Source organism: Sceloporus occidentalis, unplaced genomic scaffold (genome assembly GCF_023333645.1).
Source record: "Sceloporus occidentalis isolate IW3139 unplaced genomic scaffold, rSceOcc1.0.p SCAF_23, whole genome shotgun sequence".
NCBI classification, from domain to species: domain Eukaryota; kingdom Metazoa; phylum Chordata; class Lepidosauria; order Squamata; family Phrynosomatidae; genus Sceloporus; species Sceloporus occidentalis.
The window spans coordinates 10,702,933-10,726,767 of NW_028317003.1; the positions used below are offsets into that span (position 1 = coordinate 10,702,933).

Here is a 23,835-nt window from a genome sequence, read left to right on the forward strand (position 1 = left end):
TTAAAAGCTTTATTTCTTATATATTTATGGTTTTTAGTATAGATAGACAGCAAGTCATTATCTCTCTTTACATATTGACCCTCTAAGAAAAGTATTTCATTTACTTCCATATGCTAACCCAATACGTCCTCATCCAAGTGGAGCAAATAGGATGGTGATTGTTTTTACTAAGTGCTTGGAAAACACAGGAGATATGATGTGTTCTGAATCACACTATTCCTTTACTTGTCCAGAGACACGTGAGTTTATGAGAACATGGACACACTGGATACATTGGTAATTCCAGTGAAGTAGGATTTTTCTTAAAGCAACTCAACTCAGAAGAGGCATGGGATATTCCAGATTACAATATAACATTGGCCCTTTTCTTCTAAGTTTGTTATTCGATTAAGATAATGATATTACAGTGCATGAGTAGAACCTGTCATACTTGGACCCTGAATACTCTATAGTTTGAGAGTTGCAGAATAATAACACATCTCCCTATTGGCATGGAGTATGTACAGCAAGGTTGTAATTATTGTATTTAATATGTCTGTAACAAGTTACTTGTTTGAACTTGTTTGTCCATTGAGACGGTGCATGATTTCAGTTGTTCTTTAGAATAAATTAAACTACCTATAATAATAAAACTGTGTTTGTGTCTAAAAGCTTGTATATTAACGAACTTTCTTTTCCTTTCTTAAATGTAGTGATCACAAGCAACTATCAAACCTGTTTAGGGCTACTGATGCATTACCCACCCATTGGTGACGTCCACTCGCTGATTCTCAAGGCTCTCTTTCTCCGTGACCCAAAGGTACAGGGGTATAAAATGCTGCATTGTTCTGTGCTTTAAAAAAAAAACATTGCCAAAGTGATATAATGTGTTTTAAGACAGAGAGCTTACTTGGCAGCTTATAATAGGCATTAGCATAAAGTTTTGGGACCCCATGTAGAGCCTACGTCTGGAGGCTGTCATCTACTTTCCATACTGACAGCTGTACATATCATTAATCACTGGAGCCCTGGGTAGAGGGGGGAGCTTCTAAGTTGTATTCGTTTTATTCAGCAACAAGTATACCAAAAGTGTTCTTAAACAGATGATAGCTTATTGTTGAGCTATGCATATTTCACATATAATATGTTTATTCATGCATAATATATAAAAAAAAAGTACAATAATATATATTAAAGTGCAGCATGAACTAAACCTTACATTATTTCTTAAAGGAACATTCAACCTAATTTTGTCTTCTGTTATCTCAGTATAGTTTTAAAACTTGCCTCATTGCCTCCATCTTCCATATTTAGTCGACTGCTTAGCCCCTTCCCTTTACTGGCCGCAGTGATGTACCATAGCTGTTTATGGTATGCTGGACCAGGCCACACAGGGGAAAGTATGTGTGAGATTATTCATTTTCATGTTAAATGCATAATGGAGTCCAACGAGACAAAATTGTCTTTTTTGTAACTAAATAATGCATGCTCCATGCCTCTTTAGTTTAGACGCACAGGTACCAGACACACAGTAGTGGTGTTTCTCAACAGAACATTTATTTTGCTGATTCAAAAAGAAAAAAGTGAGGGCATGATGTTTATTATTTTGTAAGATAAAAGTATTAGAGAACTAACTAAAAACATTGAACCCAATTGTTAAAAAAAAAAAATTGTCATGCCATAACATGTATCGCATTCTATGTGTAAAAATTTGTTGGGATTTTGCAACATCCCAATTGGCCATCTCGCAGCTGCAGTGGAGATCTCTATAAAGGGAGTCATACAAACTGTTATCTCTTGGACATCACGGTTCTCATGCACTTTCAACGCTTTTATACGTAGCCCCCATATATATACCGTATTGGCTCGGATATAGGCCGCCCCCGTATATAGGCCGCACCCTAAAAGTTTGGTGCTTTTTTAAAGAAAAAGTTTTTTCTCCTCCCCCTCGAGATATGCTGCCACTGTCCTCCTCCCCCCCCGAGATATGCTGCCACTCTGCCCCCCCCGACTTACCAGAGGAGACTCCCGGGTGTCTTGCGGGGCTGGCGGGGGACATCTACGCAATACGCGTACACAACTTCCGGTGCCGGCACCCCCCCCCCCGTGGAAAGTGCTGGCAGGGGAGGCTGTCTGAGCGTATCGGGGAGTAGGATGCAGGTCCCCTGCACCGCTGCGGGGGATCTGTATCCTAACCCTGCCTGGCGCCCGGGACTGCATGTCCTGGGCGTCGGGCGCTAGACCCCGAATATAGGCCGCACCCCCACTTTAAAGACTTAAAGTGGGGGGAAAAAGTGCGGCCTATATTCGAGCCAATACGGTATATATCTATATATATATATATATATATATACACACCTCTAGATTGTGAGCTTGCGAGTTGGGCCCTCTGTACCTAATATATCTGTTTGTCTTAGTCTGTCAGTTCTAATTTTGTCATATACCCTGAATATATGTATTGTATAAAGCACTGCATATTTTGCTGGGGCTATATAAATAAAAGATTACATATATATATATATATATATATATATATTAAGGGTTTACCTTAAAACAACCTTCAGAATAGCAAATTTTATAATAAACAGAAGATTATGTATTTTTCTAATAGGTACAATAACTATCTTTTAAATCATGCATTTTTTAATTGTTTATTATGGCTAATTGCAGTATCGGGATGCTCTGTGACAATACAATATTTTAATTGCCTTCTATTAAAAAAAGTTGCAGAGGCCTTTATGGACTGTAGTCCGTTTGTATGTTCACATACCATCTAGTAGTAGTTTAGTGCTATGATCTTTAAATGACCCCTTCGTTCTTATCAGCTTACTGTGCTAAAAAAAAAAGAGGAAAAACATAAAACCCAATTAGAAACAAAAAGTCATAGAAGATGTGAACATATTGTTTTCCCTAAATAACCAGATGTTCTTTCGGCTCCTGGAGGCAGTAAGGCCTAAGAATAAAAGGTTTGAAACTATTGTTTTAAGTTAACTGTGAATTCTAAAAATCTGCCTGTACCCTTTAGCAAATAAAATTCTAATAAAGCAATGTAAGCAAAGCAGTATTTTGTTTCTACAAATTCATATGCTCGTTTCATGGATTTTTAAAGTGTTAACCTTATCACAATGAGTAATACCTATACTGCTCTGCTAAATGTGTGCATCGCACATTAACATTTTAGATTAGCTACTAAGTACTAAACAAGTACTTTCCTTTAATTTTATGACGGTTTACATCTATAAAGATAGCCAGTAGTGGTTATAGCGGAAAATGTCTGAGGCATAAATTTTGTTTTCAGATCATTTGCGCATAACCCTTTACATTCAAAAGGAATGACAAGCTAAGCACATTTCTCTGTATTTTGTCTTGAAAGTGTTATTTTGGATAGTTTTCTGTTTCTCATGAAAAGTTGATGAACGTCCCCATTGCTTTTTTTCTTGCTTATTTGCTTGAACATGATCCAGTTTTTGGAATAAAAGTAAATACTATAGCAAAAAAAAAAAAGAAATGTGGCACACAGAATATTGACAATACTCACAAAAACAAGCTAATTTCACACACATATATATATATATATAGTGCCATCATATTCAGTAGCACTGTACAATGGGTAGACAAGACATAACAATAGCAAGTAGCATATAACATAACAATTTGACTTACAGAAACAGGTGAGGAGGGCCCTGCTTATATATATATATATATATATATATATATATATATATCTTTACCAAAATTCTTACATCTGCTCAGTTTTTTTAGCTTACCCCTGTATTTTGACACCATTATCAACTTTATCTGGCAAGTCTTTTCTGTGCGTACCAATCAACACACTTGCAGTTTGTATTACGTTTAAAAGGGCATGTATTTAAAAGTCAAGTTAATTACCAATATTAGTGTTTACAATAATGTTGTTAGAAGTGGGGGTTTTTTGCTGTTAGTTTGTTTAAGGTTCAAGAAGGATAAACAATGCAATAAAAGTATAATGAATATACACATGCAGTCTGGGGCTTCATTACATAGATAAATGAATCAGCGTGATACTATATTCATTACAAGAAATTAAGCATACTTAGTATGATGAAGGAAAATTCAGTGTACAAGCCACAATATATGTTCATTAATAAACTACAACTACAGGGGTAGAGGAGAAAATACATTTTTAAATGAGTTTCTCAAAGTTCTAGATGGAAAAATAAGAGAAAATGTTGGAAGGTTTTAGAACACGTTAGTTTCATTAATACCATATGACCAAAATGTGTATTATTAAAGGGTTCAAGCTAAAACGAAATGTGATGTCAGAAGTGGCGTAGTCTAGCCTGGGGTAGGGGGCCGTGAAAAAAAAAAAATCTCCTTCAGCATATAATACTGTAATATAAGGTTAGCATTCACAAAAACCCGGCTTTATGTCATTTACTTCCAATAAATTTCCTTTGTCTGCAGACCTGGAGGCTGATTCTTCTTGGCAATGCTAATGAAGTCCGTTCCTCCATAGACTTTCACCAGCCAGAGTGGATGGCAGGGTGATTAAGACTGACCCATTCCATTAGAGTATTTGTCTAGTAGATTGGACTAAGGTAACAGAGTTAGAATGCATAGAAATGGCTAATATGTAGCTCCCCAAAAACATTGTATTACAGTCAGGGCCGGCCCAAGGCAAAATGCCGCCCCCCCCACCTATTCTTGAAGTCCTAAGTGAAAGGTGATACCTTTTATTGGGCCAACATACAAGAAGCTATAGAGTGATATAAGCTCTCTGGACCTCAGATCTCTCTTCTTCAAATGGAATAACATTCTTTCCATCTGAAGAAGAGACATCTGAGGTCTGCATCATTTCCTTTGCTGGTCCCGTAACATGTATCACCTTCAACCAAAAACTTTGTCTTCTCTTTGGTCAGTGCAGCTATATCCATTTTCTGATTGTTCACATAAAATGCAGATACTCTAATGGCTGTATAGATAATATTTCCATATACTGTTCCAGTAAGGTTTCACAAAGAGAACAGATGTGTTAGCACGTTTTTTTCCCCTCTTTTATGAGCAGGGAGCAATTTACCCCTATAACTAACTGCCTTGCGTTTACAGTGTGCTGTACATATGGTTCGTAGATACTGTTGCCTATTCAAAATTGCATAGTGTAATATGTTTGTGTAGCCTGATTATGTGAGTATTACTGCCACGTGGCTAAAACCTTTCCAGCCTTAAGATATATATTTATAGTTATGAATAGTATTCCTTTAAAAGCAGTTGGGACAAAAAATCATTTCCTCTAATCTATGGCCTTCAAATGTTATTTCTCCTGAAAAAATAGAATTACTACTGAGCAACAGCTGGTGAGTTATATGCTGTAAGGTTCATGTGATTTTTGTAAGGGGAGCATCTACAAATTTAATAGGTGTATCACTTCAGTTATATGATGATATCCACAGGGCTAGTCCTAGACCGGTGTCCCTTATTTTTATCTTTATTTTAATAGAGAAGTATTCTACATTTAAGCCGCAGCCACATGCTTTGCTACTCAGAAATGTTGCCATCAATATACTAGCATGATCCAACCCATGCGATGATGAATATCATTGTAAATCATTATATACAGTATATGAGAGCCATAGAGAGCATGGTGAGCCTACAGGGAGTCTTAAGACTGTAAGTGTTTAAAACTAGGCACAAACCATATCTCAATAAAATATATCAATAAAACAAATACAGTTTTAGATATACAGATTTAGATATAATACACAGTTTTTTTTAATATATAGTCGTGTGAAAAAGAAAGTACACCCTCTTTGAATTATGTGGTTTTTCATATTAGGACATAACAATGATCTGTTTCTTAGCATAGGTAAATACAACCTCAGATGAACAATAACATATGACATATTACACCGTGTCATGATTTATTCAACAAAAACAAAGCCAAAATGGAGAAGCTGTGTGGGAAAACGCACCTTATGATTCAATAGCTTGTATAACCACCTTAAGCAGCAATAACTTGAAGTTCCTACACCTGATGATTTGATTTGCGGCATGTTGTTGAATTGTAAGCACTGCGTTATCCACCTTTGCACAATTAAGGTTTAGACCTGTCATTAAAATAGTACTGATACTCTTGAAATGTGTTTTATCAGTTTCTCACATCGTTGTGGAGGGATTTTAGCCCACTCCTCTTTACAACGTAGCTTCTGTTCATTGAGGTTTGCGGGCATTTTTTTAATGCACAACTTAAGGTCCCGTCACAGCATTTCAATCGGGTTGAGGTCTGGACTTTGACTGGGCCATTGCAACATCTCAATACTAAATTTGCTGGTATACTTGGGATCATTCTCCTGTTGCAAGACAAAAATGTCAGTCATGCTTTAGCTATTGGACAAATGGCCTCACATTTGACTCTAGAATACTTTGGTATACAGAGGAATTCACGGACCGCTCCATGACTGCAAAGTTCCCAAGTCCTGTGAAAATGGAAATGGCCTTATAACCTTTCCCAGATTGATGGGCAGCAACAATAGCTTCTCTAAGATAATTGCTGATGTCTTTCCTCCTTGGCATTGTGTTAACATACACCTAAATGCGCCAGCGAACTGCTAAAACTTCGGCGGTCACACGTGCTGATGATCTATGGCGTTTGATTAGCAGCACCTGTCTGCCCCCACTGAGCATCCACCTCCTGGAATAATGTGCATGTGTGTCATAAAACAATGAAAAAAGACTGAAATAATAAGATCTCTGGCTCACCTTTGTCTTTCCGAGCATTCCCGGTTGCATATCCTGCCAGACGCCTCCTTGGTTCAGGCCCGCATTCAACTTATTATTATTGTTGTTGTTATTAATTTAACTGGGTGTTTTAAGGTATTGTTAAAAAAGCAAGGTATTGCATGTATAGAAGAAACTAATTTCAGGAACCAGTTTAATATTTCTGAATTTCTTTGCCTCATCTGGAATTCTTATTAGCGTATGTATCTCCCTTGAATAAATGGCCAAAGAGGAACAACAAAACAAATGTTTGTTTATGGAACCTGGTTAAATGAGTAGGGATTTATAATATTTTTTATTTGACGACTTTGTAGTGCAAGAAATATTCATATTTTAATTATACACTGTATTTTAAATATCCATACCTGGGGGCGCTTCTCCCGTTCTCTGGGTCGACCCCTGAATCCTTTGGGTCGCGGAAGCTGGATCCCCCTTAAATGGGGTTATGTCCCGTGACATAAACGAGAACGCCCGCGACGTGAGTAGTCCTGGTCACATCCTGCAAGGGGAGCTCTGGGTAGCCAAGTTCCCAGGTATGGATATACCCCATTGAACAATCCTGTGGAATATGATGGTAATATAAATCAATAAATAAATAATATTTAATGAAAATATGAGTCCCAAAGAGGGACCGTCCCTCCAAAACAGGGGCACTTAAGAGTTATGAACCATGTTCTTAACATAAGTAGCATGTGAACATACCTTGGATGTATAATAGAGAGGATAGAGTGTGGCTCATTTTTTTTTCTTAGAGAGTTAACGTGCGTTTTTCTGTGTTTCTATTCTGCAATTAGTGAACTAATGCATCTGCAGCCCATCTGTCTTTGCGCTGATGATTGTAACAAATATATATATATATTTTATTTTTTTTTACATGTATTAACTGTTTCTAATCACCATTGTTTGGTACCATGGGCAGAGCAAAAAATACACACATGCTGTACTAAGTTGTTAAGAATCTAAATGTGTGTGTGGCCATGTTAGCTGATGCAAAGTTATGTGATATGACGTAGCCATATCGTATCACTTGTTTCTGCAATAACATTCCCCTTCAAAAAGTTCCCTTTGCTGTGTTAAATGTATTTGAAAAAAGTTTCTATGTAGCATGCCTGTGTAAGAAATTTTGACCCTCTTACAGGGTTATTCTTTTAGGGAATGTGTGACGAATAAAGCACAAATACAAGCGTATAGAAAAATGTATATTGATATTGAACTAGGCCACTGTTACAGGTTATAAAACATATAACATACAGAAAACATTTGATAATAATACAAAACAAAAGGGATACTTAAGCACATTCTTGGGAAACCTCTCTCAGCTCACAGGCTTCTCCCGAACGCCATCTTGCGCAGCTTCGTTCTGAGTCTCCTGACCCAGGACACTTCTGTTTGCTGCGCTCTCCTTTCTCAGACTCTCTTTTCTCTCTTACTCTTCTTTCTCCGACTCTTCTTTCTCTCAGACTCTCCTTTTCTCAGACTGCTCTTTCTCCTGCAGCCCCTAACTAGTCATTCCAGAATTCCTTGTACCTCCCAGAAAGTGGTTCACCCAACCCCTCTTTTCAGACATTTCCTGTATGACCCAATTATGGAGGAGACAGGTAGTCTATGCAAACATGCACACAGTTATGTTAATATACATCGGCTTCAGTTGTCTGACCCCCTGTGGGGTATCCCACCTCTGTTGGAGCCTTTGTTCCAAACCCTTTGTAATGCATTACTATGCAAATTACCTTACATTGTAAAACCAGATATCTCACCTTATAGAAACTCAAATCGTCCCCAAATCATTATGCAATCAATGTAATGTCCTATGTTAAAGGCACCCTTCATTTCTTACACCTGCTCTAATTACTTTATTATAGCATGTTATACATAGTACTGTGATTAGCTCATTCTTTCACCTCCCCATCTTTACATATTTTATTTTTTTTAAACCCACAGAGGCAGTAATATATATGTATTTTTTTTATAAACCAGCTTGCTCTGTAGCCTTTTATTCAGTTCTTAAATTGACACTGATAGTTGTGGTTATTCAAATGGTATGGCTAAACATAAGAACATATACAGTGCAAAATCCTAGCACAATATATAATTATGTTCCTTCAAATTAGCATTGATCATAATTGACGCTGATGCAGGCAGAAGGTTGTGACAGAAACACCTATTTGAACAGTAATCAAGGGCTTGTAGAGCAGAGTGAAAAGAAAATGTTGGAGTGCAGCATTTCGATGTGGATATGGCGAGTATTGTACAGCGCTGCAGTCTGCAGCATATAATGGCACTATATAAAACAATAATTATTAATAATAGCATTAGATTTCTATTGATAGCATGGGATTTGGAATGGGAAGCTTGGCCACATTTATTTCACTTGAAATGTTTTTTCTCTATTCTTCATAAAGAAGATTGGACAAACCTCATATAAACTCATGTAACTTTGTCTTTGGGCAGAGATCACTCCATGGAGCAGGCATCCTAATATGGCTGCCGGCTACCATGCTAACAATATTAAAAACAAAGGAAAATGTCCATAACACTGAAAGATTTTTAAATGTGTGTTGATCTGTATTCTTTTCTAGATTCTTTAGAATGATTGCACTTAATCACATTTTATATGTACCTACCCTATCCAGGATCACAGCAGTGTGCATTACAGCGTTCTGTTTATGAGTAGTAGACACACACAATATCAGTTATTAGGAAATTAAATCAAGCTTGAGATCACAGCCCTCTTTACCTTATGTATAAGTTTGGCTCTGTCTTTTAGTTATTTGAGTTTGTCATACCCCATACACTCTTTAAATTATTTGTGTGTGTGTGTATCTATATATATATATATATATATGTAATATAATATAATATTACTTGCTACCGAGAGTCAGCATGTTTTGTGTTCATACAGAAGTAGGGTCCCACTGGTGGCTCAATCCAACACAAATGCTCTAAAATAAGGATAAACTGTCAAGGAGATTCACAGTCCTTTTCGTTCTAGAAAACCTTGTGTTAACAATAATTTGTCTTCATATGGATGAATATAAAAGCCTTAAAAAATACATGAATATATGTGTGGGCCATCAGTCATCATGTCATGTTTTATTTACTGAAATATGTTTCTCATTTTCCAGGCTGGTGTGTGCTGAAGAATGTGAGATACACGTTTTATTGTATAGCTTAATTTTTAAATACCAAATAAGCTGAAATAAATTCATGCATTCCGTGGATTTGCCTTGGAGTTCTAAAACCAAGGACAGACACTATACCTGAAGCTAAACATTTTTTTTTTTTAACATTTTGTTTTCATGGCTCAGAATAAAATAAACTGTTAAATGTATAATCAGTTTAGATGGAACAGATAATTACTACATTTTAAAATAAAATAAGACCACACATACCACCACCAGACATATCAAATGCAGCTAAATTGTAAGTGCTAATATAGAAAAATATACTGTATATATCTGAAAATATCTGGAGAATAATGTTGTAAGTTTACTTTATTTGCTTAAAAAAAACCCAAGAACATTACCTTTAAATAATTGGCTATATATATATATATATATATATGGAAAAGTTCAGCAGTAACCAATGGAATGTTATTGTTCACAAAATGTATATATCGGTAAATCTCAGTTCGGCATATCTAGTAGCGCTGTAGGAATTAACACATTTTTAGGTAGTAATTGCTATTGTTTGTTACAAAAACAAATGTATGAAAGGTAATTAGTATTCCCCATATAGCTTTTAAAGAATCTATATTACTTTGCAAATGTGCTCTTTGGATTTGAGCGTCAAATGATAAAAACTTACTAGCCGCATGCTTGCCAATATTTATAAAATGTATAATATTATATTTATAGAATATTAATAAAATATTCCAAGGAAAATAAAATATTTATAAAGTAGGTTTGCAGCATGTCGGCCACTACTGATAGAACTGTGAACCTACTATCAGCTCTATTTACCTCTAAAAAGCATGTTTCGTCGCAATATGAGCATTATGTGGGTGTGATGGCGTTTATTTGGATGTTTCTAAGTGTTCATATTTTTTTCCCTATAATCAGTGATGGTTCTGGTGTTACACCGCAAGGTGGTCGAACACTGACGGTCTTCCGATCTGACACATCTGAAAAATCAGAGGATAAATTAGCATATTCATTTAGAAATATCACCAGCTTTAGCAGAATTAAGATGGATCTAACATCACAAAAGAGGCAAGGCTACAAGCTGTCTCTTTTCTATTTTGTTTTTAGAAATATTTGTTTAAATAAGGCTAATTTAGTTAATCCTTAACAGTTTTGTGGTAATTGCATCTATATCAGTTGTTTGTTCCAGGTTTAAAATACTGCAGATTTTTATGATCCAAAAACAGAAAGTAAAAATCTGTTTGCTTGGCACCAGAGAGACAAATATTTTCTGACAGTTTCACTTTGCATATAGTGTTAACTATTGCGATGAATCTTCATGACTTGCAGACATTTAGCATAAAGACAGCTTATGTTCTGTTTCACAAAATCCCTTTTAGTGGTTGAGGTTTGCCCACCTGTCTCTGCGTAAAACACCTGCAAACATATGTTTGCGTAACCCTAATATGAATTTCCTTTTGGGGGCGGCGAATTTCCCCTAGAGATTTTTGCTTATAAACAGCTGAGTAATTCTGTATTCTAATGACTTTTGCTTTTCCCCTGGCGATACGACACTAACGTATTCTGTAAGCTAAGAATGCTGGTTTTCAAGATATGTTTAGTTTCCCATATTTTAGATTCTAAATGTAAATAATTTCATTTCTAAAAGCCAAATTTTAGAGCAACATCTTTTCTTCTGCAAGATTGTGCCTCTCAAGCAGCAAAGGTGGTAATGTGAATTTGCTATAAACAACCAAAAGGGGGTTACATTTTTTACCATTTTTTTTTCAGCCATTTAAAAAAAAAAAACTTTTTATTTCAGGGCATCATGGAATATAAATACCATAATCAAAATACAGACTACCAACTGGTGACAAATTTATATTCTACCGATTTCATGGTTTCAGCCCTGCATAATTTTAGTTATGAAATAAACTTCCACTGGGATTTTTTTTCCTGATATATTCTTTTTCCTTTAGTATATAGACACCTGTGAGAATTAGACATTTTAACACAGAAGCTTTAAGTTGCTTACAATTAGATTTAAATGCTTAGATTTTAGAATAGAGCTCACTGTGGGACAGTGAAAATATTAACTCTTAGTAACGATGTCACAAAGACTTTCTAAGCCTGATAATTTTGTATGGTCTTGCAGGTTTTAACATGAAGGTCCTGTTGATTTTTCTTGTTATTGAAGATTTTTTTTTCCCTTTTCACTATTTCTCCAAAACTGTAACATTTTAATACTCTTCAGTATTTTCTCTATACATTTTATGAGGTCCTTGTTCTTTATAATGTTCTGGTAGGACAATCTTGGTGTTGAGAGATAGTTGAGGGGGGGGGGTAATATTGCAGACTTCATAAGTTCTGAGGGATAGGTTGTGGCACCCGGGGTCAGTGGGAAGCTCCTTTTTTCAGTTCTATCATTCTAAGTTTCCTGGAACACAAGGTATAAGGAAATCATGTTTCATCCAGTACTGATCTCTCCGGTCCTTTCACACTGTCAAGTGTTCCTGAATGGATGGTGTCTGGATATGATGTCAAAATATGGACATTGCCACTGGAAGTGGCGAAAGGTAGTAGACATGGATTTTACAAACACATAGGGCTAGGCAACAGTAGGGTTTTTGTTGGGTATTTCTCTGCATTCCACATTGGTGCCAATGATGTCACAATACTTGTGTCTTCATATAGACACTACCTGTGAGGTGTGAAGAGAGTTCGAGTCATGTGTCCAAGCATTAACACCGTAAAGCTTAGCAGCTCTGCAGTTAATGAATTTTAATAAAATAATGAAATCTTATTTTTCTGGTGAACTATTGAAACATTTTACAAATCTGATCATTTTAATTGAGGTTGAAATGTATTCACCATTTTCTGTATTTTTTTTTCGGTAGTATTACCTGACAAGAATAACTAAAAAAGGAGGAGAAAAGAACACTGACCTCTTATATTGTTCAGCTGTGTAATGGAGCAGATGTTCTGCTTATGCGCATGTGAGCGAAAATTTGTCTCTATATGCGATACAAGAATTTTGTATACAATAAGGCTAAGATTTGTTTTCTATGAAAGTTATTTGTAGCTTTGCCTTTAAAACTAAAACAACCTTTTCCTTCTATGCGTTATGTTTTTGGGGTGTTGCACTAGAGTGTAACTGAAGCTGGTGTACATTGTTGCGTGTTATAAATCAGCCCACCTATTAGCTTATTTTTTATGTTTAGAATATTAATGTATGCATCATTTGGGACTTTTGTGCTTTAACATATTTAATTCCTAACGCTTTCTGCTTTTTTATACAACATCTTGGAAATCCAGTTCCAATATTTCAGCTTGCGAAAGAAACTTTTTGTTTACCGCATTCCTTTTCTTGCATTCATGGAATATTATTTGGATTGCTAAATATTCTTAGAGCATTCACACAGCCATACCTATTTTCCAAAAATAAATGTAGTTGTTTAGTGCCTGTCAGAACGGAACGTTTTGTTTTCCTTTTTGACAGTTCTACAATCTTCTAAACTTTCAGTACTTAAGGAGTTAAATAGAATGTCTGTTGAACTCTCTATCATCGCTTCCTTAAACCCTAATATGAATACAGTGCTAGGTGTCTGATCCTTGTGTATGTGAAGAGTTAAGTTATTTTAATACATATGTTGAAATGGCAGAGAACCCAGATGTCAGCCATAGGGCTTTACCTAAAAGCATTGACATAACCAAATTTCAGAGGGGCCCCCTTATATTCGGTGCCACTCTTTTTCTTTCCGCAATTTTTTTTTCCAGAATCTTCTTTCAGAAGATTTCTAAATTGTTCCTAAATGTCCCTCCTTCCCCCCCTCTAAACCACTAATAAAAGTGGTTTCAGTAGATTCCACTAGATCTCTTGGCTCTCAGGGTCCGGTTGCAGCCATACTGCAATCCCAATTTCTACGTCCTTTGTCCTATGTCCTATGTCAAATTGTAATTGTCGCAAATTGGACTACATAAAGCCTGGCCTTTGTTTTTTTTCTCTTCTTTACGTCTCAGATTTCCAAGATAAAATCTTCAGTTTTGCTCTCACATTTTCCATTATACCTTCAAAATTGCATTTCAAGTGCACTTTTTAATCTACCGGTACTGTAAACAGCTCATTTTAATACCTGCAAACCTCACAGGAATGTAAATTGCCCTGCCGAAGTAATACTTGCATCTTATTCATATATTCAGGTTGGATCATTATTCCTAATAATGGATGTAAGTACTTAGATGGCAGATCTGTGTTTCTCGTCCTGAATTGCTTGTCAATCCTTCGAAAACACATGTGCCCCATATGATCTATCTCCTCATTGTTTTCAATAACACGGAAGCTTAATCCTGCCTTTATTTTGTTAGAAGTAAAAGAGGTTAGATTCCTTGTGGTTTAAAAATACCTCAATATTGTGTATTTTTTTTCACTTTGCGGAAATTGATGGCAACAATTTTGCCTCCATTAAGAGCTGGCCGTTTATTATTAATAGTATGGAAATATCTTTGGCTTGGAAATGTTCCAGGCTATTTCCAGCCAGCGTCTTTTCTTCATTCAGTTGCGGGCTACTGTTTTGTTTGCTCACATTCTCCTGCCTACAGGTAATATGCCAGCTCCTTCAGTGGAAATATATGAAATGTAACAAGTCAAGTCAACAATGCCACAATTGTCTTTGTACCAGCATCTCCACCTGCACTTTGTGTGAGCTATAATGAAGACTTTTCTAGGGTAATGGTCCCCTGTGACAGGATATTTCTAGTGCATGCGTTTTCTCGATAAATACCAGGTTTTATGTGATGAGCCAAACAACGTTTTCATTTTAAGGTGGCTCATTATTTAAATATAGAGTGAGAAAACATATTGGCTTCATTCAGTGTTTGGGCTTTTAGTGGTCTAAGTAGTCTACAGAGACAAAATAATGCAGAAGTAATGTGTGTGTGTGTGTGTCTATATATATATATATATATATATATATATATATATATACACACACACACGCACATTTTATTTTTTATCTTGATTAAAAACTGCTTTGCTGTGTTATAATGCAGATTAATATCCTCCACAGGTAAACAGCGCTAAACCTTTTTTTAAGGGGAGCAATTGTTACAGGAGAGATGACTAATTGTTCTTTACCGGTTGCGATCCCAATATTTGTTTGAGCCATACATAGGGCACTTGGCACCGGGAGTGAGGTCAGAGATCACAGGCTGATGTCACATATTCTTCCAGAATCGGGGTGAAGCACAAGCAGGGGTATAGCTTCTGGGCAACTGATGTGCACCCCTCAATTTGCAGCCCCGGGGGCAGATGCCCCTCTTACTTCATGGGAGTTACATCCCTGAATGAGGACGGTTTCCACAGCACTGATAAGTAGCAGTCGCTGAACAGTTTCTTATACCTACCTTGGTATAGTGGCCATTTTTAGAGGGACATGTAAAGTGCCAGTTTGTGGGATGTATAAACTCAGAGGACGAGTCTGGGCAGCACTTAACATGTGTTTGAGATCAGCATGTGAAAGTTTATGCAAGAAATTGCCAGTATGGTATAGCAAAAGACCATATAATAAGGTATTTATGGTAAAAAGCAGGTATGGGGAAGCCATCACACCCGTGTCTTCTATTTATATTTGATTGTGCCCTTGTTATGTTTATATTTACTGCACTACTATGATATATGTGGTAGAGGATTAAATATTACCAGAATATTAGATTATTATTTGCCGTAAATAATGAGTTGGCTATTCTAGATTAAATTAATAGAACAGGAACAAGTTGACCTTATGGCTGGCAGATGTCTTGTGTTCTGGAAAATCCACCCTTCTTTTTAATTATGCTAAACCGTACAGAAAGGTTATTGGACTGTATGTAATGTCAATATTTATAATTTTTATATTCCACTATTTTGGTATTGTTTATTATTTCACTATTTACTACTGTAATCCCACAATGAGAGGAGTGTTCAATCCACACATTTTATGAATAATTTTATTATCATTCTCCACTCTAAATCCCACCACCATGCATTTGACTTTTCTGTTTCCATGGGAGTTCTCCAAGGTCATAGAGCGACAAAACATGGTTTCAATGATTATTAAAAGTAATGCAATAATAATTTCCAAAATAATCAAATAATTTTAGTCCCACGGGTGCTTTTCCACGGAGTCACACCAGGTTCCTTTTGGGGACAGATGTAAAGTATATTTCTGCCTGTTCACGAGACTGTCTGATATGATCAAGTATGGAAGGCCAGTGATGCCATAGACAATTTCATCACAAACCAAGAACAGGGAAGTCGCCCAGACAGCTGACAGCTTCAAGTTTAGTATGTCTAGTATTCACCACCTTCCATTCTCTTAATAATCCTGAGATATAGATACAAGACTGAAAAAATATAAAATATAACCAAATGAACAACTTTAATAGTGAGCAATGTGTGAGGGTACATCACATAATCTACCATGGAAATGATCCATTTCCATACAATTCTTCCTAGCATATTTAGTTTGGTATTAAATGATCAGTCTGATGTACTAATATATAATAGCTAACGCAATTCAAATAAATGTTTACAGTAAGCTTTATTTTGCAAATCCATGAAACTGATTTTTCTATTCTAATATATCTTCCCAAACCAGTGGGTTAAAACACATCCAACCGAATATTTGTGGTTGTTTTTCTAAATCGTGACATTTAGTATGACACAGGTTAACCTTAAGCCTCTTAAGTATTGTAGAATATACTGTTTATTCGTTGTGTTTTTATAATCTCTCATCCATCCTTTTTTTTTTGTAAATCAAATGTTTAGTTTTTGGGTTGTTTTTTTTTTTTTTTTAACCCAATGGAACCCATAGCTGATGAGACCTTTTGAGCAAAAAAATGCAGGCAAATAATTGCTTTGCAAACTTCTGCAACTTTCTTTCTTTTAACTTGATAAAAAAACATGGTGATTCTTTGCAAACTGTACAGTTTAAACAAATGTGCTGGATTTGCCAAATTTCTGAATTTGCTAATGGTTTTATTCAATTTCAATCTGTAAACAGAATCCCTTAAATACTGTTAGATTTTTTAAATTGTGGATTAGCGGCAAGTAAAGAGTTTGTCTGTCATCTAGTGGCCATTGATTGTTTCTGCACTTACCATATTATCAGATGCATTCTAATCTGTAATCAGTCAATAATGCTATTATTTACTCTGGAGTTCTCAGGTTTGCTTAATTATATGTAGATCTTGAAAATGAATGTGTGATTGATGTCTTAAAAGGTTCTTCTTTATTAAAGTTTAACTTGCTGTGCAATTCATAACTCAAAGGAAGTAACATGTTGGCTCTGGAAGATGAATACATTCTGTGATATGCCATTCTTTGAATTGTAGTGGTTTTTAAATGCTACATTTCTTGTAGGTATTAAGGTAAAGCTGTCTTTAACTCTTCTTGCATTCTGTTTTCTTCTTTGAAATTCTCTAGGCAGATATTTAATTAAAATAAAAGTCTCTGCCTTTGTGGGACTTATATTCTACTAAGGTGGTATCACGGTGTTGTTTTGGTGGCAGCAGCATCTGTTTGAAGAGTTCCTAAACTATAGCATTGATGATTGGGCTTAAGGCCAATCAAGCTATAACAACTGAGCTCATCAAGAAGCTGCTTCGAACCCCCTGTCTTATTTAGAATGTTGGTTCTCAACACATTCATGCAGCCATGCGCAAGGACTTTTCTTATGCAGCAGGCTTGTAAATGACTACTTTGTAAGTAAAGTCAGAGAGCACATTTTTAATCGTGCACTTCATTTGTGTACATAATCATGCATTATTTGCTGGAGTTTTCTCAAGCAAAATATACAGATCTTCATTGATTGATTTGCTTGGGAACAGATGCAGGGATGAGAGGATCACTTTAAAAACAAGAATCACACTTGAGTATGAGTTTAACCTTACAAATAAGGTATCACCAATTTAAAAGAATCTTCCAAACTAATAGAGTGGCATCCGTTTCCATGGTGTAATACATTAATAGCAGATATACTTTTACATTTACCACAAAGCAGAGATTATAAAGCTAGTGAGATTGATTATGCATCAAGGTAGTGTCCTAATGTTCTGTAGAGGAAGGCAGGCACCTCCTGATTCAGGGGACAAGTAAAGCCAAGTGGCACCATCAGCCCCTTGCCGACCCGTTACTCACACACACACACTAACACACATAAACACTTACACACACATACCCACACTAACATACACTCTAACACGTACACATTCATGCTCACACACATATATTTATTTTAACACACCCTCATACATGCCTGCATACATACAAACATATATAATACACACATTCGTACTGCGTCCTCACTTACTGTCTCACTCACCTCCTCCCTTACTCCCTCCCTCACCCCTTACCTGGCTGGAAGCTTTCTTTACCTTATGTGACACTGCTGTGTTTCCCGTCTCCCTAGGGGAGACCAAAATTCTCTGCAAAGGGACCAGCCGTTAGGACCCCCCTGTTTATGTAAGACATATGGGGCTTGATTGACTTTTTGGGAAAACATAAAGATTGTATGCTACATTCGTATTTACTAATAAGCAGTTCAACCAACATGTTTGGCACATGTACCATCGTAACATTAACCCTTGTATAATTAGGCTTAGCATTAAATAACGTGAAAAAAACAGTATTGTGTGCTCTCTGGACCTTTTCATTGATTTGTACTACCCATATCCATGTGTAATGCATCTTTTCATTCAAGAAAGGAGACCACATAGAAAACCCATAATGGGATCAAAGAACGATTACAGCCAGGGTTAGCGCTTTAGTTACAGCTGTGATCCCTATACCTCCTAACTCAAAGAATTAGATTATTTATAGTAATACGTATAGTTAATCTGTGGAATTTCCTTTTCATGTTGAAGTGATGGATTTAGGCAACCATCAACTTGAATTCAAGATTAAAATGTATGCTTGTTCTTCCCGTAATGTAAAAGGTTATTTTTTTTATCGCAGTAAGCTCTCAATACATAATGGCAGAAACAATTTTCTTTGTCTTTTTTGTTACAGAAAAACCCAAGACCAGTGAGCTATCAGTTTCAACAAAACTTAGACTACTACAGAGCACGGGGACTTGACCTGATGAACCGATCACGGTTAGTGCTATGGATATTTTTTTAATATCCAGAAGCAAAATTAGTTTTTTTTGTCATTTAGTTTCTGCAAATGTCAGACATTTACATTGTTCTATTTATTCTGTAGTGCCACCACAAAGACTGCTCCTCTGAACATAAATAAAGTATCCAGCAGTTTGATTAATTTTGGACGGAAACTGATTGGCCCATCTATCACTACTGGAAGTGCAATGAACCCTATGACATCACAGCCAATCATCAGTAGAAGCGCTAATAGCAACAATATTGGATTTTCATCTGCAGCAGCCAGCCAATCAATGATACAGCCCAGTCCACACCACTTGCCACAGACTCAGCAGATGCAACAAACCCAGCGGATGATGAAGTCTGAGAGTATGCCAGTGCAGCTGAGTAAAGGTATCATTTCATTACTATATTTATTTACTATAAGTCATGCCTGAATATATCAACCAAAGAGGATACAGTAGGTCATTGAAATACCATAATTCAATTTTTAAATGGAAATTAGTACAGTAAGTGTAATATTCTTTAAGTTATTATTAAAGGACTAAATATACTTTCTTGCTAATGACATTTGCTTATAGGGACACTCTGGTGTCCAACGCAGCCTCTGTGTAAGTGCTTTCATATGCTTTGTTGAAAGTTAAAAACAAAATTACTTACCTTAGAGAAAAACTTGAGCCTCCTACCCACCTCCCGTGGTCCAAAGATTCTTGTTACTGATTGACTGTTTGACGCAGCCAATCAGTGTCATGAAAGTGCTTCCATTGAAATTAGTGGGAACACTTTCCACGCATGCACACATGGGTCTCTTTAGTACTCTGCCCCCAGCGTTCTCTGCTCTGGAAGTGACTGACAATAAGTATATCACATGCAAGGAGATGTGTTCAGCTGTCACATCTCTTGCACAGAAAATAGCTGAGGGGTGGGCAATGCATTCGTTTTTCAAGGAGGTCACAGCGTAAATTTAAAGGGACATATGCATCAATGAAACTACCATTTTTATTTGAATTACTCAATTATTTGTTTCCATGTTGGATCACTGCCTTATTCAACATATTGTTTGAAGATGATACTACCAAAAAGAATATAGTGACTATTATCAGAAATAAATCTACAGATTATCTGATTTTCATCTATACCAGATAGTATTTTAACCAAAAGGAAAAACAATACATTATCATCTATCCTGGCTGTTGTCGCTAAAGTAGAACATGCCATGTTCTTTGGAATTTGAATTGATTGAATGGATAAACCATCTACTGATAACACTCTACTGATATACACTCAGCAGAGCTTGTGTATGGGAATTAAAAAAAAACAACAAATAACCATATAATATAACACAAATTATTACATTATGGAAACTTGCCAATAACCACAAACGTTTCTCTCGTAGTCATTTTGATAAATGAAAGGGATCAGGTTTTATTAAAGTAGTAGTGCCCTGAAAATTGTGGAAACAAGTTGAACTGTACTAATCTAAGTAACAGTTGGAGAGATGGCCATTGACACGTGTCATAACATCACAAAGAGGCTCTGGAGTATGCAGGGTCAAATACACATCCAGAGAATTGAGAACCTTGAGGGCAGATCCAAGGGTTCACTAAAGCAGAGGATGTCAGATGAGTTTGCTAAGGTTGACTAATTTGACTATGTGTTAAAACCAGCCAAGCTCTTCTTGCAACAGAAGCTTGCTAAGGATGGCCTCTCATAATGAATACTGTAGTGAGCGAAAGATCTGTCCTTAAAACTGGTTAGATCCATTCATTTGTATCAAATCAAAATTGTGTTTGTTTCATCTTCAAATTGCAGCAGACGTTATTTGTTGCATTGGAGTCTTGCTTCACCAAAATACCAATTGTATGATCAATTGTAATGTGGGCAAAAATATTCCAAATTGTTAACCTACAGCATTAAAAGCTAAAATAGACAGTAGTTCTTCTCCTTAATTCTTTTACCTAAAATAACTATACATGGAAACATCCAAGCTCCAGCTATCTGGAGCCCTCGCTTTTCAAAATGCAGGTATGCGGTCCCGATGTCAGTGGGCATGGAGTGGGGTGTGTCGCAACACCCAGAGTTTCTCCATGATCACCCGGAGAAGCGGTGCTTCACCCCGGAGATTTCTCAGGTATGAAAATAACCTCTTGATACCCAGGAGCACACAGGCAATAATACTGATTTTAATCTTAAATATTTTTGCCTCAAATACCAGGTCCTGTTTCTTTATCCATGTTTCTGCAATAATTTTCCAAAACTCATATTTCTGAGGTTTTTTTTAAAGTTCATTGTTCTTCCACACTTGAAGCAGCTGGCAGAAATAACTTTAATAAGGCTGTAGTCATTTGATTTCAGGCAATATTTTTAAGCACCAGCTCTTAAAGTCGATAAGACTTGCGTGCTGCCTAAGGATTCACATTCCTGTTTAACAGGAACAACATTATGGCTTCTTGCTTTGCTGTCCAAAATGATACTGAGATTTAATTTGATAGACCAATAAACAAACAGATTCTTTCATAGAATCATACAAAAACCTGAACGCATTGCCGTAATAGCCACATCGTAGCCTGGAGACACTTTTATGGAAATGTAACAGAAACAATATTTCTAATCTTATCTCAAAATTTTATTTTTATTGACTGATTTGAAAAAAAGGAGCTTGCACAATATAAAATACAAATTACTGACTCTGTGTTTAATATGCAGATTTAAACAAATGATTAAGACCTGCTTCCTGTACATGTGGCTAACTGAGCCCTTCTAGGCAGGAATTCACAAATATTATGTAGTCGGCTGGGAGTAATGCAAGTAGCCAAGCAAGGTTTTATGCTCCAAGGGGAATTCTTATTATCACTGACTCTGAGTGTGTGTACATTCTGGCTGCATTTATCCTTCTCATCAGTCAGTTGTATAAACTCAACCACTGCTGTTATTTTTACTGTGGATTGTTTAATAGCAATGATTCTAGATCTTGGGTGGGTGGGGTTGTCCTGTTTGAAGTCACTACTCCCTCCCTCCTTTTACCTTTGCTTTCTGGAACGTTCTGTGTGTAACAAACTAACAACCCTACGTGACCACTTCACCTGCACCTTCTCGCTGAAAATGAAACCTGGGTAACCTCATGTAATACTGCCTCCCCCACTGCTCTCTCCCCTATGGTGGCCTCCACCTCACTCACACTCCCAGACCTGATGGCAGAGGAGTGGTGATGTAGGCTTCCTACTCTTCCCAACATACACCTTTCAGCCTCTGCTTTATCACTCTCTTTCTCCTCATTTCATGCTATCTGGCTTTTAAATCCCATCTCTTTACACTTTGCTGTTGTATACCATTCCCCTGGCCCTGCCACTATCTTTCTTGACCACTTCCTTTCCTCTGATGTCCCCATCTGTCATCCCAGTAGAAGCCCCTTTAAGCCTGCAGCTTCCAAATTTCTTTCCATTACCTCCTCTTTTGAACTCACACAACATACTAACTCCCTTACTCACGGTGATGGCCACACTTGGACCTGATTATTTCTAGGATGTGCTCTTTCACTAACTTCTCTAATTCCCCTCCCCCTCTCTGACCACCCCTTCCTGTACTGGTCTATCGCCTTGCCTCAGTCATCCTTGACTTCTCATTCACCCTCACGTCCTGTCTATTTAAAAAACTGCCGTCTCCATACATTGCATTCGTTTCTTCCTTTCTAAGCCCATGAGGCTCTTGTTCACCTTGACTATTACAACCCTGTCTTAGCTGGTCTCCCTCTTGCCCCTCTACAATCCACCATGAACGCTGCTGCCTTACTTATCTTCCTCTCTCATCGCTTTACTAACACCACTCCCCTCCATCAGTCTCTTCACTGGTTGCCCTTCCGCTTCAGAAGTTATTTCAAAATCCTGACTCTTACTTTCAAAGCTTTTCATAGCGGTTCCCCTACTTACATCTCCTCAATCACTGACCGGTCTACTGTTCTCTATATTCTATATAATACTAGGGAGAAAAACGTACTCCTCTTCCAGGGAATAGCAGTTCCATGTCCTCAGGTTCCTACCTGCAGTCCTTACACCAATGTTAAGCAGACCATTCAAGCAATGTAGTTAACAGACGTGGTGGAAACAAATACAGTAGTAAAATATGACAGACTAAAGGTGGTACTGAGGAAAAATGTAAGGGTTGAGTTTACTATTCATGTTCTTTTTCCTGACACCAAGTCCATTGTTTGAGAAGAATGACTATTAATGAACATATTCATGTGTATGTTATTCCATTTTTGTTTTTTATATTGTGTTCTGCCTTTCATCACAAATTGTTCGTGGTAATTAATGTCTAAGAAGAAAAAGCCATACTAACAGATTGTCGTCAATATGTAAGAAAGTCGTTATTTGCTTGACAATGACATCAGGATTGCGCATGATGTGAGCGTCCTGTTGATTTTTCAGTGCAAGTACATGTAATCAAGACGCGCCCAATACTTACTAAAGTTAATTAAAGACAGTGGAAAAAAGTATATATTGACAAATGCAGCTTGACGTATGGCCATATAATTGCATGGTAATAAATGAAAGAGTAATTTGATGGATTGCAGATAGTTATGGACTGTGCTCTTCATGGAAAAATCAATAGTCTACCGGCACGATGAACATCAAGAGGCTAGTTTGTATGCAACCCCATCTGCAGATACTGTCTTCATTACTAATTTACTTGCCAATTCTGGACTATTTTTGGCATATTACAACTAGCCAGGCAGAATCAGGGCATTCTGCTTATTTTATTGGTACTACACGTTTTCTTAAAAAAAAAAGACAAAATGAAAACAAAATAAAAAATCCGGATTGTGTTTTCAGTTTAGGTATTGGTACAA

General features: G+C 36.7%; 1 protein-coding gene across 2 annotated transcripts in view; it reads left to right on the forward strand.

Annotated features, from left to right (window-relative positions):
- LOC149300783 (TBC1 domain family member 5-like) overlaps positions 1–23,835 on the forward strand; it is a 111,031-nt gene that overhangs the window by 46,912 nt on the left and 40,284 nt on the right. The window contains exons 11-14 of one of the 2 annotated variants that reach the window (XM_089484877.1): positions 693–799; positions 18,901–18,986; positions 19,093–19,382; positions 19,865–19,869. In XM_089484877.1, coding sequence (XP_089341003.1) covers positions 693–799; positions 18,901–18,986; positions 19,093–19,382; positions 19,865–19,869 — 488 coding nt within the window. The remainder of the gene's footprint in view (positions 1–692; positions 800–18,900; positions 18,987–19,092; positions 19,383–19,864; positions 19,870–23,835) is intronic. The other variant, XM_089484878.1, reaches the window with a different exon arrangement.